Source organism: Salmo trutta, chromosome 4 (assembly GCF_901001165.1).
Source record: "Salmo trutta chromosome 4, fSalTru1.1, whole genome shotgun sequence".
In the NCBI taxonomy this organism is placed as follows: domain Eukaryota; kingdom Metazoa; phylum Chordata; class Actinopteri; order Salmoniformes; family Salmonidae; genus Salmo; species Salmo trutta.
Window position 1 is genome coordinate 69,793,173 of NC_042960.1, and position 18,660 is coordinate 69,811,832.

Consider the following 18,660-nt stretch of genomic DNA (forward strand, 5'->3'; position numbering starts at 1 on the left):
ACAAGATATATCTTGGAAACACTGTAGAACAGTGATCAATGTTGAGAGACATATTTGAAACATCTGTGGATTTTATGTTGTGTGGAGTCAAAGTGGGGCGGCAGGGTAGCCTAGTGGTTAGAGTGTAGAGGTGGCAGGTAGTCTAGTGGTTAGAGTGTAGAGGTGGCAGGGTAGCCTAGTGGTTAGAGTGTAGAGGTGGCAGGTAGCCTAGTGGTTAGAGTGTAGAGGTGGCAGGGTAGCCTAGTGGTTAGAGTGTAGAGGTGACAGGTAGTCTAGTGGTTAGAGTGGAGGGGCGGCAGGGTAGCCTAGCGGTTAGAGCGTTGGACTAGTAACCGAAATGTTGCTGGATCAAATCCCCGAGCTGACAAGGTACAAATCTGTCGTTCTGCCCCTGAACAAGGCAGTTAACCCACTGTTCCCTGGTAGGCCGTCATTGAAAATAAGAATTTGTTCTTAACTGACTTGCCTAGTTAAATAAAGGTAAAAAGTCACGATTGTCCCCTGTTCATAACAAATGTGAATGGATCATTTCAATAAAACACATAATTTGAACAAGAAAAAGGTAACAGATTGCAAACAGGTAACTGACAAAATAAACACTTGAGTAAAATGAGGGATACAACATTTATTGAAAGTAGGTGCTTCCACATAGTTGTGGTTCCTGAGTTAATTAAGAAATGAACATCCCATCATGCTCAGGGTCACGTATAGAAATGCCCAGTTGCCCATTATGGCTAGAAGAAGAGATCTCAGTGACTGAAAGAGGGCTCTCAAAGGAATATAGAGGATGTGTCTCAGTCACCAGATCTCAACCCAGTTGAATACTTATGGGGAGATGATTCTGGAGTGGCGCCTGAGACAGGGTTTTCCACCACCATCAATACAGCACCAAATTACGGAATTTCTCGTGGAAGAATGGTGTCGCATCCCTCCAATAGAGTTCCAGACACTTGTAGAATCTATGTCAAGGTGCATTGAATCTGTTCTGGCGGTTGGTGGTGGACAAACGCAATATTAAGACACTTTATGTTGGTGTTTGCTTTATTTTGGTAGTTACCTGTATACGACAATGTCACAGAAATAACTACGTAACTCTTTCAACATCACAAACAACATCTCTCCTTCTCCCTGATTATTTATCTGGACCCTTCCGTGTCTGGCTGTTGTGCTGTTTGTCCCTGGATGTTCTGGTTCTGGTCGTCGAGGAGGAAGACAGCTTCTTCTTCAGCTTCCCAATGTCGTCCTCATCCTCCCCCCGTCCCTCCCCCCTCCTCCGAGCCTCCCCTCTTCTCCTCCGCTGGCCTCTACCTCTGCCAACCTGGACTCCTGCTTCCTGTTGTCCTCTCTGCTGCTTACCAGCCAATGTCTCACTTCTGTTCCACACTAGGATGTTCACTCCTGTGGTGGAACACAAAAGCCTTATTGTCCCAAATGGCACATTATTCCCTATATCGTGCACTACTTTAGGCAGGCACCCTATTCCCAATATAGTGCACTACTTTAGGCAGGCACCCTATTCCCTAAGTATTGCACCACCTTTGACCAGGGCTGGCACCCTATTCCCTATATAGTGCACTACTTTTGACCAGGGCTGGCACCCTATTCCCTATATAGTGCACTACTTTTGACCAGGGCTGGCACCCTATTCCCTATATAGTGCACTACTTTAGACCAGGGCTGGCACCCTATTCCCTATATAGTGCACTACTTTTGACCAGGGCTGGCACCCTATTCCCAAGTTGAACACTGATTTTTAGCAAAAGAATCAAACGCTTTAGAATATTTCCAGCTACAAACATAGTTAGTGGATTAGTTAGTCTCTTAGCTGATTCGATCCTGGGTGCTGAGACTACAAACATAGTCCAGTATTTAAAAAACACAGACTCACCCATTCCAGATCCTAAAACATCTCCCATTGGATTGAACTTGTTGACCTGGAAAGGAAGGTGTGCAGAGATTTAAAAAATTCACATTATTTTTGACCCAATGATGGCTTGAACAATAGTGCAGCACAAATACATAATTGAAGACTTGTAACAAACAGCTTCATCACTTTCCATATCAAAGTCCATGGGCTACAGGCTACCACTGACATTAAACTAAGGCTACAGGCTAACACTGACATTCAACTAAGGCTACAAGCTAACACTGACATTAAACTAAGGCTACAGGCTAACACTGACATTAAACTAACGCTACAGGCTAACAATGACATTAAACTAAGGCTACAGGCTAACACTGACATTAAACTAAGGCTACAGGCTAACACTGACTAAGGCTACAGGCTAACACTGACATTAAACTAAGGCTACAGGCTAACACTGACATTAAACTAAGGCTACAGGCTAACATGACATTAAACTAAGGCTATAAGCTAACATGACATTAAACTAAAGCTACAGGCTAACACTGACATTAAACTAAGGCTACAAGCTAACACTGACATTAAACTAAGGCTCAAAGCTAGCATGACATTAAACTAAGGCTCAAAGCTAGCATGACATTAAACTAAGGCTACAAGCTAACACTGACATTAAACTAAGGCTACATTTCTAATGTGTACTCACAGATATGATGCCAGGGGCGTTGGGGCCCAGTAGTTGGCATGCCAGCTCTCCTGTGTTGGCATCGTAGATATCGATGGTCCTCAGGGCACCTGGACACACCCTCTCGTCAGGGTACCGTCCCACCACCATCAGGTCGTACAGCGGCAGCCACAAGGCCTGGAGACACAAACAAAGATTGAAGATGAAGCTTTTGAGTCAACGAGAGAGAGAGAGACACACACATAAACCCACCCACCCACAATTTCTCACCTTGATAGGTGTGAGGTGCTGATCTGTCTGTGTGGGTGCTGGATAATCTGCTGAGGAGTTGACCAATCAGAAGAGGAGTACACCCTGATCTGGTCATACTGGTCCGTGGTCAGGAGCTTGGAGCAGTCCACTGGATTAAAGAAGGCTGGGGGGAGAAAATAACAGCATGGGGGGAGAGAGACAGAGAGGGAGAGGTGGTCAGGAGCTTGGAGCAGTCCACTGGATTAAAGTAGAATGGGGGGAGGGAGAGGAGAGGTGGTCAGGAGCTTGGAGCAGTCAGCTGGATTAAAGTAGGCTGGGGGGAAGTAATAACAGCATGGGGGGGAAAGGAGAGAAGAGGAGAGGACCAGAGAGAAGGAGGGAGAGAGAGAGAGAGGAGAGGGCGAGAAAGAGAGGAGAGGGTGAGAGAGAGGGAGAGGGAGAAAGAGAGAGAGGGAGGAGAGAGGAGAGGAAAGGAGAGAAGAGAGAGTGAGAGGGAGAAAGGGAGAGAGAGGGAGAAGAGAGAGGAGAGGAAAGAGAGAGAGAGGCAGAGGCAGAGGGAGAGAGAATCTAGAGGTCAAATGTTCTTAAAAAGCATTTATCCCTTCTGATGAACGCGGTGTATGTTAACAAGCAAAAAAAAATATTAACAAATTTGCACCTGTCTTGTCCTACTAGTACTGATAACTTACTACGACTGTGACGTGTGGTTGTCTCACCTAGCTATCTGAAGACCCTATGACTGTGGTTGTCTCACCTAGCTATCTGAAGACACTATGACTGTGGTATGTGGTTGTCTCACCTAGCTATCTGAAGATACGACTGTGGTTGTCTCACCTAGCTATCTGAAGACACTATGACTGTCGTCGTCTCACCTAGCTATCTGAAGACACTATGACTGTGACGTGTGGTTGTCTCACCTAGCTATCTGAAGACACTATGACTGTGGTTGTCTCACCTAGCTATCTGAAGATACTATGACTGTGGTATGTGGTTGTCTCACCTAGCTATCTGAAGACACTACGACTGTGGTTGTCTCACCTAGCTATCCGAAGATACAATGACTGTGACATGTGGTTGTCTCACCTAGCTATCTGAAGGTACTATGACTGTGGTCGTCTCACCTAGCTATCTGAAGACACTATGACTGTGGTTGTCTCAACTAGCTATCTGAAGATACTATGACTGTGGTTGTCTCACCTAGCTATCTGAAGATACTATGACTGTGGTTGTCTCACCTAGCTATCTGAAGACACTATGACTGTGACATGTGGTTGTCTCACCTAGCTATCTGAAGACACTACAACTGTGACATGTGGTTGTCTCACCTAGCTATCTGAAGATACTATGACTGTGGTTGTCTCACCTAGCTATCTGAAGATACTATGACTGTGGTTGTCTCACCTAGCTATCTGAAGATACTATGACTATGACTGTGGTTGTCTCACCTAGCTATCTGAAGACACTATGACTGTGACATGTGGTTGTCTCACCTAGCTATATGAAGACACTATGACTGTGACATGTGGTTGTCTCACCTAGCTATCTGAAGATACTATGACTGTGACATGTGGTTGTCTCACCTAGCTATCTGAAGACACTATGACTGTGACATGTGGTTGTCTCACCTATGGCCCCAGGACCGGCTGATAACCCAACACACATTGGAATGGTGACATGTTGGTGGAGGAGTGGCGCAAAGAGTTCTGAGCCATTTCGGCCCATGGCACGAACCTTGCCCACTCCCCTGGCCGGTCCTGGCAATAGGACCGCAGGAACCTGCCCACCTCCTGGTTTACCCTTTCCACCTGCCCATTACTTTCAGGGTGAAACCCCGAGGTCAGACTGACCGAAACCCCCAGTCGCTCCATAAACGCCCGCCACACTCGGGACGTGAACTGGGGGCCTCGATCTGAGACGATATCCTCGGGCACCCCGTAGTGCCGGAAAACGTGGGTGAATAAGGCTTCCGCGGTCTGCAGGGCCATAGGAAGACCGGGTAACGGAAGCAGACGGCAGGACTTAGAAAACCAGTCCACAACGACCAGGATCGTAGTGTTGCCCTGAGACGGTGGGAGATCAGTCAAGAAATCCACCGCCAGGTGGGACCATGGTCGTTGTGGAACCGGGAGGGATGTAATTTCCCTCTAGGCAGGTGCCTGGGAGCCTTACTCTGAGCGCACACCGAACAGGAGGAGACATAGTGCCTCACGTCCCTCACCAAGGGGACGTTCCAATTTCGTGAAGAAGCGCGCCCCGTGAAATGACTCCATCGCCGAGGCGATGAGAGGTAGTGGGTAACTGCATTTAGTACCACATCTGGCCATTATGAGTACCTCGTCATGCCGTATGGGTTAAAGAATGCTCCCGCAGTCTTTCAATCCTTTGTGGACGAGATTCTCCGGGACCTGCTCGGTCAGGGTGTAGTGGTGTACATCGATGATATTCTGGTCTACTCCGCTACACGCGCCGAGCATGTGTCTCTGGTGCGTAAAGTGCTTGGGCGACTGGTGGAGCATGACCTATACGTCAAGGCTGAGAAATGTGAGTTTTCCAAACCAGCCGTCTCTTTCTTGGGGTATCGCATTTCCTCTTCAGGGGTAGTGATGGAATGTGACCGCGTCTCAGCCGTGCGTAATTGGCCGACTCCCACCACGGTGAAGGAGGTGCAGCGGTTTTTTGGATTTGCCAATTACTACCGGAGGTTTATCCGGGGCTTTGGGCAGGTGGCGGCTCCCATTACCTCACTGTTGAAGGGGGGCCCGGTGCGGTTGCAGTGGTCAGCGGAGGCGGACAGGGCCTTTAGTCGACTGAAGGTTTTGTTCACCGACGCCCCGGTGCTGGCGCACCCGGACCCCTCTTTGCCCTTCATAGTGGAGGTGGACGCGTCCGAGGCTGGGGTAGGAGCCGTGCTGTCCCAGCCCTCATCCGGGAGTTCCACAACCTCCATCCGGATCGCCCTGCGCCTCGCCCTCTGGGGCGTCCTCGAGGCCAGCGTCGGCGCGCTGCGATACACTGCGACAGCGATATTCAAATACCTTAGAAATGCTATTACTTCAATTTCTCAAACATATGACTATTTTACACCATTTTAAAGACAAGACTCTCGTTAATCTAACCACACTGTCCAATTTCAAAAAGGCTTTACAACGAAAGCAAAACATTAGATTATGTCAGCAGAGTACCCAGCCAGAAATAATCAGACACCCATTTTTCAAGCTAGCATATAATGTCACAAAAACCCAAACCACAGCTAAATGCAGCACTAACCTTTGATGATCTTCATCAGATGACACACCTAGGACATTATGTTATACAATGCATGCATGTTTTGTTCAATCAAGTTCATATTTATATCAAAAACCAGCTTTTTACATTAGCATGTGACGTTCAGAACTAGCATACCCCCGCAAACTTCCGGTGAATTTACAAACAATTTACTAAATTACTCACGATAAACGTTCACAAAAAGCATAACAATTATTTTAAGAATTATAGATACAGAACTCCTCTATGCACTCGATATGTCCGATTTTAAAATAGCTTTTCGGTGAAAGCACATTTTGCAATATTCTCAGTAGATAGCCCGGCATCACAGGGCTAGCTATTTAGACACCGACCAAGTTTAGCCCTCACCAAAATCAGATTTACTATAAGAAAAATGTTATTACCTTTGTTGTTCTTCGTCAGAATGCACTCCCAGGACTTCTACTTCAATAACAAATGTTGGTTTGGTTCAAAATAATCCATCGTTATATCCAAATATCCTCTGTTTTGTTCGTGCGTTCAAGACAATATCCGAAACAAAAATAAGGGTCACGCGCACGACGCATTTCGTGTCAAAAAAATTCTAAATATTCCATTACCGTACTTCAAAGCATGTCAACCGCTGTTTAAAATCAATTTTTATGCCACTTTACTCGTAAAAAAGCGATAATATTCCGACCGGGAATAACCTGTATACGTTCAAAACGAAAGAAAGTCAAAATGGAGTCGACCCGCGCACGCCCGTACACGCCCCTTCATTCTCAATGTCCTTTGATAGACCACTTACTGAAGGCGCTAATGTGTTTCAGCCTGGGGTTCCAAAGCCACGATTCAAATTTCTGGCGCCTTCTGAGAGCCTATGGGAGCGTTAGAAAATGTCACGTCATGCCAGAGATCCCCTGTTTTGGTTAGAGATGACAAAGAAGGCCATGAAATGGTCAGAGAGAGCGCTTCCTGTTTGGAATCTTCTCAGGTTTTGGCGTGCCAAATGAGTTCTGTTATACTCACAGACACCATTCAAACAGTTTTAGAAACTTTGGAGTTTTCTCTATCCAAAGCTAATAATTATATGCATATTCTAGTTTCTGGGCAGGAGTAATAATCAGATTAAATTGGGTACGTTTTTTATCCGGCCGTGCAAATACTGCCCCCTATCCCCAACAGGTTTTAACAGTTGGTATTAAATCAGTACATCTGTTGTCTTGTTTTGTTTGTTCATCATGTTTTGACCTCCAGACTCCCCCATCTCATCCCACCAACTCTGTCAGTCCACCAGGCCCCACAATGCAGCCTCCACACCACTGCAGTAACAGCCACCTCTTCCCGTCACAAAGCTTCAGAACTATCTCAATGTGTTGTAAATCCTGTACAGCACTTGGTATTCATCACTGTTCAGACAATGTTACAGCTGATAACATGTAATGACATTTTCAACCTAATCAACCCCTACGATTCTTCTCATTCAGGAAATACCATCCAGGATCCTGTGGCAACACCAATGTGAAACAGCATTGACCCGTGATCACCACCAACCAGGGCTCCACAGCGGTTTCCTTCGATGCCCAGGCTTCGCTCAAGATCAACTAAAGGAGATTTGGAAGGATCCCAGTGAGCAAAATTGACATTTTTTGTTGTTGTATATATGTATTTTCAACGTCTTTTAATCATAGGGATGGCCTCCCGAGAGAGCACACCAGGCAGCAAACAGCACTTTGATGTGATTGGCTGGTCAGCAGGAAGTATTATCTGGCTAAACAGAAGGGATGGTGGATCTGACGGAGAACGTTTTTTATGGAATGATGTCAGGTTAATATTGTAAATAAAAAAGGTGAAATGTACAGAATGACTTGATTGATCAATTAATAACACACCAAACTGTTGTTTTAATACATGGAAGAATTTGATTAGTCAAGGTACAATACACAAAAACATTTATGGAATGACTAGACTAGTCAAAGTATATGGAATATCTTGAGCAGCAAATGCATGATACTGACTTGGACTTTCAACATCAAACAGTCAGTTTTTTATCAGTCCTTCCTCTAGTGACACATTGGCCCCTTGTCAGTGGCACTAGCAGCGAAGGGCCCGACAGGCATACTGCAAATTATAATGTAATAAACAAAAATTAGTGTAATAACTCATTATAATGTAATAAATTAACAGCTGTTTGAAAAGACCACTTGACATTTCAGCCTGTTTTGGTGGGATGGAGTTTTGGCCTGCAGAATGTGTTAATATACCAGTAAGAAAGAGAGTCCCAGCTGAACACCAGATTCCGAATGACTGCATTTCACAAATTTAATCTGTTCACTTTGATATGTTATCAAGTCTGTTAAATACTTCAAATTGTGAAGGTGGAGCACCAAATGGGGGAATATTCTTTTAAAACTCACTGTGAGCGTTTTTGATCAAATCAAATGTATTTATATAGCCCTTCGTACATCAGCTGATATCTCAAAGTGCTGTACAGAAACCCAGCCTAAAACCCCAAACAGCAAGCAATGCATGTGAAAGAAGCACGGTGGCTAGGAAAAACTCCCTAGGAAAAACTCCCTAGAAAGGCAAAAACCTAGGAAGAAACCTAGAGAGGAACTAGGCTATGAGGGGTGGCCTGTCCTCTTCTGGCTGTGCCGGGTGGATATTATAACAGAACATGGTCAAGATGTTAAAATGTTCATAAATGACCAGCATGGTCAAATAATAATAATCATAGTAGTTGTCGAGGGTGCAACAAGCACGTCCGGTGAACAGGTCAGGGTTCCATAGCCACAGGCAGAACAGTTGAAACTGGAGCAGCAGCACGGCCAGGTGGACTGGGGACAGCAAGGAGTCATCATGCCAGGTAGTCCTGTGGCATCGTCCTAGGGCTCAGGTCCTCCGAGTGAAAGAAAGAAAGAGAGAAAGAGAGAATTAGAGAGAACATATTTAAATTCACACAGGACACCGGATAAAACAAGAGAAATACTCCAGATGTAACAGACTGACCCTAGCCCCCCGACATATAGACTACTGCAGCATAAATACTGGAGGCTGAGACAGGAGGGATCAGAAGACACTGTGGCCCCATCCGATGATACCCCCGGACATTGCCAAACAGGCAGGATATAACCCCACCCACTTTGCCAAAGCACAGCCCCTACACCACTAGAGGGATGTCTCCAACCACCAACTTACCGTCCCAAGACAAGGCCGTGTATAGCCCACAAAGATCTCCGCCACCGAACACTTCAAAGTTTCTAAAACTGTTTGAATGGTGTCTGTGAGTATAACAGAACTCAAATGGCAGGCCAAAACCTGAGAAGATTCTGTACCGGAAGTAGCCTGTCTGACCATTTCTTGGGCTACTTTGCCATCTCTTTCCACAACAAAGGATCTCTGCGGTAACGTGACACTTTCTGATGCTCCCATAGGCTCTCAGAAGGCGGCAGAACTTTGAATTATGACTCTGCTGTCTCTGGCTGAAAAACAGGAGCGCATTTTGTAAGTGGCCATCTGAGAGCAATGAGACTGGCGTGCGCGTGCCCGTGAAGAGTCCATTTTACTTCTTTCAGTCTTCGAATGAAAACAAACACTCCCTGTCGGAATATTATCGTTTTTTTACGAGAAAAACAGCATAAAAATTGAATTTAAACAGCGGTTGACATGCTTCGAAGTACGGTAATGGAATATTTAGAATTGTTTTGTCATGTAACCCTTCGTCACCCTTGGATAGTGTCTTGAACGCACAAACAAAACGCCGCTATTTGGATATAACTATGGATTATTTTGAACCAAACCAACATTTGTTATTGAAGTAGAAGACCTGGGAGTGCATTCTGACGAAGAACAGCAAAGGTAATACCATTTTTCTTATAGTAAATCTGACTTTGGTGAGGGATAAACTTGGTGGGTGTCTAAATAGCTAGCCCGTGATGGCTGGGCTATGTACTCAGAATATTGCAAAATGTGCTTTCACCGAAAAGCTATTTTAAAATCGGACAACTCGATTGCATAAAGGAGTTCTGTATCTATAATTCTTAAAATAATTGTTATGTTTTTTGTGAACATTTATCATGAGTAATTTAGTAAATTCACTGGAAGTGTTCGGTGGAAATGCTAGTTCTGAACGTCACATGCTAATGTAAAAAGCAGTTTTTTGATATACATATGAACTTGATTGAACAAAACATGCATGTATTGTATAACATAATGTCCTAGGCGTGTCATCTGATGAAGATCAAAGGTTAGTGCTGCATTTAGCTGTGGTTTTGTTTTTTGTGACATTATATGCTAGCTTGAAAAATGGGTGTCTGATTATTTCTGGCTGGGTACTCTGCTGACATAATCTAATGTTTTGCTTTCGCTGTAAAGCCTTTTTGAAATCGGACAGTGTGGTTAGATAAAGGAGAGTCTTGTCTTTAAAATGGTGTAAAATAGTCATATGTTTTGAAAAACTTCAGTTTTTGGATTTTTGAGGAATTTGTAATTCGCGCCACGACTATCATTGGATATTGGAGTAGGTGTTCCGCTAGCGGAACGTCTACATGTAAGAGGTTAGCTAAAGTCTACTGTTAGCTAGCTAGCTAATGTTTGCTGGCTGGCTCCCTAGCTGACATCATTATTCGTATTCCAGAGCCATTTGCTTTTCTAGTTAGAGCCTAATGTTAGCAAGCTAACATTGAACCTGGTTGGTTAGTTCCCGGCTCTGTGGCATTGTTGGCACTGTTCATTGTTCATTGTTTACCTAGCTAGCAAGCTATATGTCTCAAGCTAAAGTCTACTGTTAGCTAGCTAGCTAATGTTAGCTGGCTGGATCCCTAGCTGATGTCATTATTTGTATTCCAGAGTCATTTGCTTTTCTAGTTAGAGCCTAACATTGAACCTGGTTGGTTAGTTCCCAGCACTGTGGCATTGATGGCACTGTTCATTGTTGTTTAACTCTAACGTTAGCTGGCTGGCTCATTAGCTAATCTTACGTGACATGTGTACCACAACCGTTAAATATGGTCGGGGCCAGTAAACGTCTGCAAAAAAGCATAACGAAATTGTTGCCAGCAGATGTTATCCATAGGTAAATAAATCATCGGCCAGAGCGTCAATTGTGCGCTCCGAGAACGAAACGAGATGGGTAGGGCTAAAGCGTAAGAGGGTGTGAACGATGCTGAATGGGTGTAGACAAAGAGCTCTTCACTAGATACCAAAACATTCAAAGACCATTTTCTCAAAAGCGAGTTTACAAGTTGATCTACTTTCATAGCAGAATTACTTTCCCATTGTTGCTCAAATGCAGTGCATGATATACCATTTTGTAGCTCTGAGTCTCTGCTTTTATGCAATATAAAAAACACAATTTTAAATTTTGCTACATAAGACCGAATCCAGGTGGTGAGTCACATATGATAACAAACACAAGCAGTATCTTTAACAGCACCGTTTCTAGACAGACAACAGAGGATGTTCATGATGTTTTGATAAACAGACTATTAGAATTAGATTATATATTATAACAGAAACTTTACCTTTACAGTTAACTTTCATAGAAAATTGTCAAAATGAGTTAGAAAATAAACTTACCCCAATTTTATGCTCCACCACAAATAAAAACACTTGATAAAATGTCAATGTGAACAGATAAAATTTGTGAAATGCACTCATTTGGGATCTGGTGTTCACTTGGGAACCTCTTTCTTATTGGTCTATTAACTCATTTTGGAGGCCAAAACTCAACCCCAAAACTCCATCCCAAAACTCCATCCTAAAACAGGCAGAAATTTCCAGAGGTCTTTTTAAAAATTTTCTCCCCAATTACGATCTTGTCTCATCACTCCAACTCCCCAACGGGCTCGGGAGGCAAAGGTCGAGTCATGGGTCCTCTGAAACATGACCCGCCAAACCGCGTTTCTTAACACAGACTTCACCTCTTCAGTTAACTTTCATAAAAAATGCTCAAAATTAGTTAAAAGTGTCTTACCCCTATTTTGTGCTCCACCTCCACAATTATAAGTATTAAAAACACTAGATAAGATGTCAATGTGAACAAATTTGTGAAATGCACTCATTTGGGATCTAGTGTTACACTCAAAGGGCATTATCTTCATTTCCACAATTTCTCAGTATTATTATTCCAGTATTATCCCAACCTCATAGCGTGGAAATATATATATATATACCAGTTATGCTCATTTGGATCACCAGGCTGCTGATTTAATGCTGTCTGTCATTTTTGTGTTTATACATTTTCATAACGACAACTACAAGTTTGATGTCAGACTACAATATAATGTTCATGATGCCAATGCGACAACTGTCTACAGACATGTCAATAGATGTAGTATAAACCAGTCTTTAGTCTTGAAATCTTTGGTTGTTTAGTACACTACTGTAGTCACTCTGTTTATCACATGGCCTCACATGTGAATCCTTAAAGAGATGGGTGGGGTCGATACTGAATGAGGGTAGACAAAGAAGAGCTCTCCAGTAGGTGTACCAAAATATTCAAGGCCCATTACCTCAAAAGTGGGGTTACAAGTTTATCAACTTTCAAAGCAGAATCACTTTCCCATTCTTCTTGAAATGTAGTGTACGATATACTATTTTCTATCTCTGAGTCTCTACTTATATCCATTGTAAAAAACTCAATTTCTAATATTGATACATAAGACCGAATAGAGCCAGTCGGTCCCAGTTGTCATCTCATTGTTACTTAGGGAGCTCGTTCTATTATATAGACAGTGGGTGAGTTATTGATCTAGTCACTGGTGTTTGCTGCTTTAATTTTTGCTTGTAAGCAGGAATCAGGAGGATAGAATAATGGTCAGATTTGCCAAATGGAGGGTGAGGGAGAGTTTGTACATGTCCCCGGCTATTAGGAGCACCGCCTCTGGGTGAGCATTTTCTTGTTTGCTTATGGAGGAATACAGCTCATTCAATGTTGTGTTAGTGCCAGCCTCTGACTGTGGTGGTATGTAAACAACTTGAAAGAATACAGATGAAAACTCTCTAGGTAGATAGTTTGGTCTACAGCTTATCATGAGAAACTCTACCTCAGGCAAGCAATAGCTTCCTTAGATATCATGCACCAGCTGTTGTTTACAAAAATACATAGGCCGCCTCCCTTTGTCTTACCAGACACCGCTATTGTATACTGCCAGTACAGCGTGTAACCAGCCAGCTGTATGTTGATGTTGTCGTCGTTCAGCCACGATTCTGTGAAGCATAAGATATTGCAGTCGTGAAAGGAAAAAGAGGATTCTGCTAGTCCGTGGTGAGAAATCGCAGTCCTGATGTCTAGAAGTTATTTTTGGTCATGAGAGACAGTAGCGGCAACATCATGTACAAAATAAGTAAAATAATAAGTTACAAACAACGCAAGTAAGCGAACAAAAAAACACAATTAGCCCGCTCATTTCAAACATAGGTTTTATGTCCCTGTATAAAAATAGCAGAAAAGTTTCAATGTTTGAGTGACAGGTTGGCGGCAAAAAAAATGTCTCTCTTCTGCACTGTGTCCTTGTGTATAGACAGCCTGGTCTCAGACTAGATGTACTGAAGACAAATAATGTATACGAAACGCTTCAGTCTGGTTTAGACCCCATCATAGCACTGAGACTGCACTTGTGAAGGTGGTAAATGACCTTTTAATGGCGTCAGACCGAGGCTCTGCATCTGTCCTCATGCTCCGAGACCTTAGTGCTGCTTTTGCTACCATCGATCACCACATTCTTTTGGAGAGATTGGAAACCCAAATTGGTCTACACGGACAAGTTCTGGCCTGGTTTCGATCTTATCTGTCGGAAATCTATCAGTTTGTCTCTGTGGATGTTTTGTCCTCTGACAAATCAACTGTAAATTTCGGTGTTCCTCAATGCTCCGTTTTAGGACCACTATTGTTTTCACTATATATTTTACCTCTTGGTGATGTCATTCAGAAACAATGTTAACTTTCACTGCTATGCGATGACACCCAGCTGTACATTTCTTTATTTAAAAAATAAATAAATAATTACCCCCTTTTTCTCGGGATCCAATTGTTAGTAGTTACTGTCTTGTCTCATCGCTGCAACTCCCGTACGGACTCAGGAGAGGCGAAGGTCAAGAGCCATGCGTCCTCCGAAACACAACCCAACCAAGCTGCACTGCTTCTTGACACAACGCACATCCAACTCAGAAAACAGCCACACCAATGTGTCAGAGGAAACACCGTACACCAAGCAACCTGCTCAGCGTGGACTGCGCCCAGCCCGCCACAGGAGTCGCTAATGCGCAATGAGACAAGGATATCCCTGCCGGCCAAACCCTCCCTAACCCGGACGACGCTGGGCCAATTGTGAGCCGCCCCATGGGCATCCCGGTCACAGCCAGCTCGAACCCAGAGTCTCTGGTGGCACAGCTAGCACTGCGATTCAGTGCCTTAGACCACTACACTACCCGGGAGGCACTCAGCTGTACATTTCGATGAAACATGGTGAAGCCCCGAAATTGCCCTCCCTCGAAGCCTGTGTTTCCGACATAAGGAAGTGGATGGCGGCAAATGTTCTACTTTCAAACTCGGACAAAACAGATGCTTGTTCTAGGTACCAAGAAACAAAGAGATCTTCTGTTGAATCTGACAATTAATCTTGATGGTTGTACAGTCGTCTCAAATAAAAAACTCAAGGACCTCGGCGTTACTCTGGACTTTGATCTCTCTTGACGAACATATCAAGACTGTTTCAAGGACAGCTTTTTTCCCCCATCTACGTAACATTGCAAAAATCAGAAACTTTCTGTCCAAAATGAAACAGAAAGATTTATCCATGCCATTGTCACTTCTAGGTTAGACTATTGCAATGCTCTACTTTCTGGCTACCCGGATAAAGCACTAAATAAACTCCAGTTAGTGCTAAACACGGCTGCTAGAATCTGGACTAGAACCAAAAAATGTGATCATATTACTCCAGTGCTAGCCTCTCTACACTGGCTTCCTGTTAAGGCAAGGGCTGATTTCAAGGTTTTACTGCTAACCTACAAAGCATTAGATGGACTTGCTCCTACCTATCTTTCCGATTTGGTCCTGCCGTACTGTTACGCACGCTTCTTGGAAGAAGGAACGCTACACCCTGCTACAACTCAACTCCCCGTGGAGGGAAAGAGGTATGGGATTGTAGGTGCAGGTAAGGATGAGAGAGGCAGAGATTAGTACCGTTTACAGGGGGTTTATTTCCTTCACACGGTAATTTGGGGAAAAGGGGCTGGACAGAACCAAAGCAAAGAAAGTAAAAAATAAAGAGCCCCTTCTCCTACCGTACCACTACTTACGTAACTAGCACCACCTGGGGCACTAACCAAAATACAGGGGATGGTCTGCCCAGGTCTTACCTAGTATGCATACACATTGTAAATACTACGGGTATATGTATGCCCGCAGGCCTCTTGCCTAAGCAATCCCAAGGTGCCTTTCCCTTCCCCCCTGGGAACAAATGAAACAGAATAATACAAACCTAAAGTGAACAATTTCACTGTTTTTGATTACAGTAACAAACGTCAGCAGGACCGGCTACAAAATACTATACAAAAATTCATACAGACCAACAACGAAACACAGGACATACCAAGAAGCTCTCTCCTAACAAAGGAACACTTGCTTTTAAAGCTGCCTAAGGAGTCGGTAATTGCAGACAGCTGTATGTCCTGACGAGAGGGCGGGGTCAGAGCTCCAATCGGCAATGGGGCCGACCAATCAGCTCCTTAGAATCTCAGGAAGCCATCCTGAAACAAATCAAATCAAATCAAAACACACACATACAAAGAACCTGGGGAACGTAACACCTACATACCTAAATGTACGCTACGGTCACAAGACGCAGGCCTCCTTACTGTCCCTAGAATTTCTTAGCAAACAGCTGGAGGCAGGTCTTTCTCCTGTAGAGCTCCATTTTTATGGAATGGTCTGCCTGTCCGTGTGAGAGACGCAGACTCAGTCTCGACCTTTAAGTCTTTATTGAAGACTTATCTCTTCAGTAGGTCCTATGATTGATTGTAGTCTGGCCCAGGAGTGTGAAGGTGAACGGAAAGGCACTTGAGCAACGAACCACCCTTGCTGTCTCTGCCTGGCCGGTTTCCCTCTCTCCACTGGGATTCTCTGCCTCTAACCCTTTTACAGGGGCTGAGTCACTGGCTTACTGGTGCTCTTCCATGCCGTCCCTAGGAGGGTTGCGTCACTTGAGTGGGTTGAGTCACTGACGTGATCTTCCTGTCCGGGTTGGCAACCCCTCTTGGGTTGTACCGTGGCGGAGATCTTTGTGGGCTATACTCGACCTTGTCTCAGGATGGTAAGTTGGTGGTTGAAGATATCCCTCTAGGGGTGTGGGGGCTGTGCTTTGACAAAGTGGGTGGGATTATATCTTGCCTGTTTGGCCCTATCCGGGGGCCCTGTCCGGGGCCACAGTGTCTCCCGACCCCTCCTGTCTCAGCCTCCAGTATTTATGCAGTAGTTTATATGTCGGGGGGCTTGGGTCAGTCTGTTATATCTGGAGTATTTCTCCTGTCTTATCCGGTGCCCTGTTTGAATTTATGTATGCTCTTTCTAATTCTCTCCCTCTTTCTCTTTTTCTCTCTTTCTCTCTTTCTCTCTTTCTTTCTTTCTTTCTCTCTCTCTCTCAGAGGACCTGAGACCTAGGATCATGCCTCAAACCTGCCTGGCCTGATGACTCCTTGCTGTCCCCAGTCCACCTGGCTGTGCTGCTGCTTCAGTTTCAACTGTTCTGCCTGAGGCTTTGGAACCCTGACCTGTTCACCGGATGTGCTACCTGTCCCAGACCTGCTGTTTTCAACTCTCTAGAGACAGCAGGAGCAGTAGAGATACTCTGAATGATCGCCTATGAAAAGACAACTGACATTTACACCTGAGGTAATGACATGTTGCACCCTCGACATCCACTGTGATTATTATTATTTTACGCTGCTGGTCATCTATGAACATTTGAACATCTTGGCCATGTTCTGTAAAATTCTCCAACAGGCAGAGCCAGAAGAGGACTGGCCACCCCTCATAGCCGGATTCCTCTCTAGGTTTCTTCCAAGGTTCTGGCCTTTCTAGGGAGTTTTTCCTAGCAAGCGTGCTTCTACACCTGCATTGCTTGCTGTCTGGGGTTTTAGGCTGGGTTTCTGTACAGCACTTTGTGACATCAACTGATGTAAGAAGGGCTTTATAAATAAATTTGATTTTATTTTATTTAGATGTACTGTGTCACTGTGTGTAGACAGACTGGTCTCATAGACTAGATGCACTGTGTCACTGTGTATAGACAGCCTGGTGTCATAGACTAGATGCACTGTGTCACTGTGTGTAGACAGCCTGGTCTCATAGTAAATGTAAATCCAGGACACTCAGATTAGTATGATATGTTATGTTTGTATGGTTACATAAGACAGAAGGTTACTTAAAGGTGCAATATGCAGAAATTGCTCCACCATTTGCTGGTTGCTAAAATTCTAATGGTAGGCCTATTTTCAGTTTGTGACACAATAAGCAGTAATTGTGTAGAGAATCATTATACCATATGAACCCGCTGTGAAATATATTTTCCATAACCAAAAATATTGTATTTTCATCTGTTCGAAGCTGGTGTACAAATCTGACAGTAAAAGATGCAGAAACGAAATTTAAGAACGGGAAGCATAGAAATAGTGCAAATAGAACACATCTACAGCTGATTAGACTTGCTTTAAATTAGAAATTAAAGATCTATAACTCAATGTTTCTATGTGAATTTGTTCTGGTCGCCCAAAAAGTTACATATTTGTCACGTTCTGACCAGTAAAGGGGTTATTTGTTATTGTAGTTTGGTCAGGACACGGCAGGGGGGTATTTGTTTTATGTGGTTCAGGGTTTGTTAGTATATGTGCTTATGTAGAGGGGTGTTTGGTTATATTTCGGGGTTTTGGGGTTATGTTCTATATTTCGTATTTCTATGTTCTGTCTATGTTGTTTATTTCTTTGTTGGCCTGGTATGGCTCTCAATCAGGAACAGCTGTACATCATTGTTGCTGATTGAGAGTCATACTTAGGTATGACTCTTTTCACCTGTCCCTTGGTGGGAAGTTGTTGTTGCATAGCTGTGTGTAGCCTGCAATACTGTTCGTTCGATCGTTTTCTTTCGTATGTGTTCAAATAAAGTTAAGATGAGCACTCAACCCGCTGCGCCTTGGTCCACTACGTATGACGACCGTTAAAATATTGCAGGGGTAAGGCAAAAACATATTGCATGTTTCTAGGCTAAAAGATATGAAGTGCTCCGTGTTCCTGCTGGTAGCAGGCCTTACCTAGATGCGGGGAAATGTCCTGCCTTGGAGTATGGTTGTATCTATCGCCACCAGACTCCTTGGAAATCAGATGACAAACCTGCATGGATTAGCAAGAGAAAACATGGTACGTGTATTTAGACAATTGTAGTCAAGACAGCTTCAGTTTACACCGGAGTATACAGGTTCCAGTACTCTACTAACACTTCACACAACTAATTGGTGCTAGGCAGTAATATAAACATGCACACAGTCCAGTAAGTTTCCCAAAATCCCCAGTTTTCAAAAATGTCCTGCTTATTCCTTCCCGATACTGTGAATCTCCCAACTGGGT

General features: G+C 44.0%; 1 protein-coding gene across 1 annotated transcript; it reads right to left on the reverse strand.

The window, feature by feature from the left end:
- Window positions 1-607: 607 nt before the first annotated feature.
- On the reverse strand, window positions 608-2,705 carry LOC115191457 (DNA damage-binding protein 2-like). Its single transcript, XM_029749304.1, has 3 exons — window positions 2,568-2,705; window positions 1,889-1,934; window positions 608-1,398 (listed from the first exon to the last, which is right to left on the reverse strand). Exons 1-3 carry the CDS (start codon window positions 2,694-2,696, stop codon window positions 1,133-1,135), a joined length of 441 nt encoding a protein of 146 aa, XP_029605164.1. The 5' UTR covers window positions 2,697-2,705; the 3' UTR covers window positions 608-1,132.
- Between the last annotated feature and the right edge of the window lie 15,955 nt (window positions 2,706-18,660).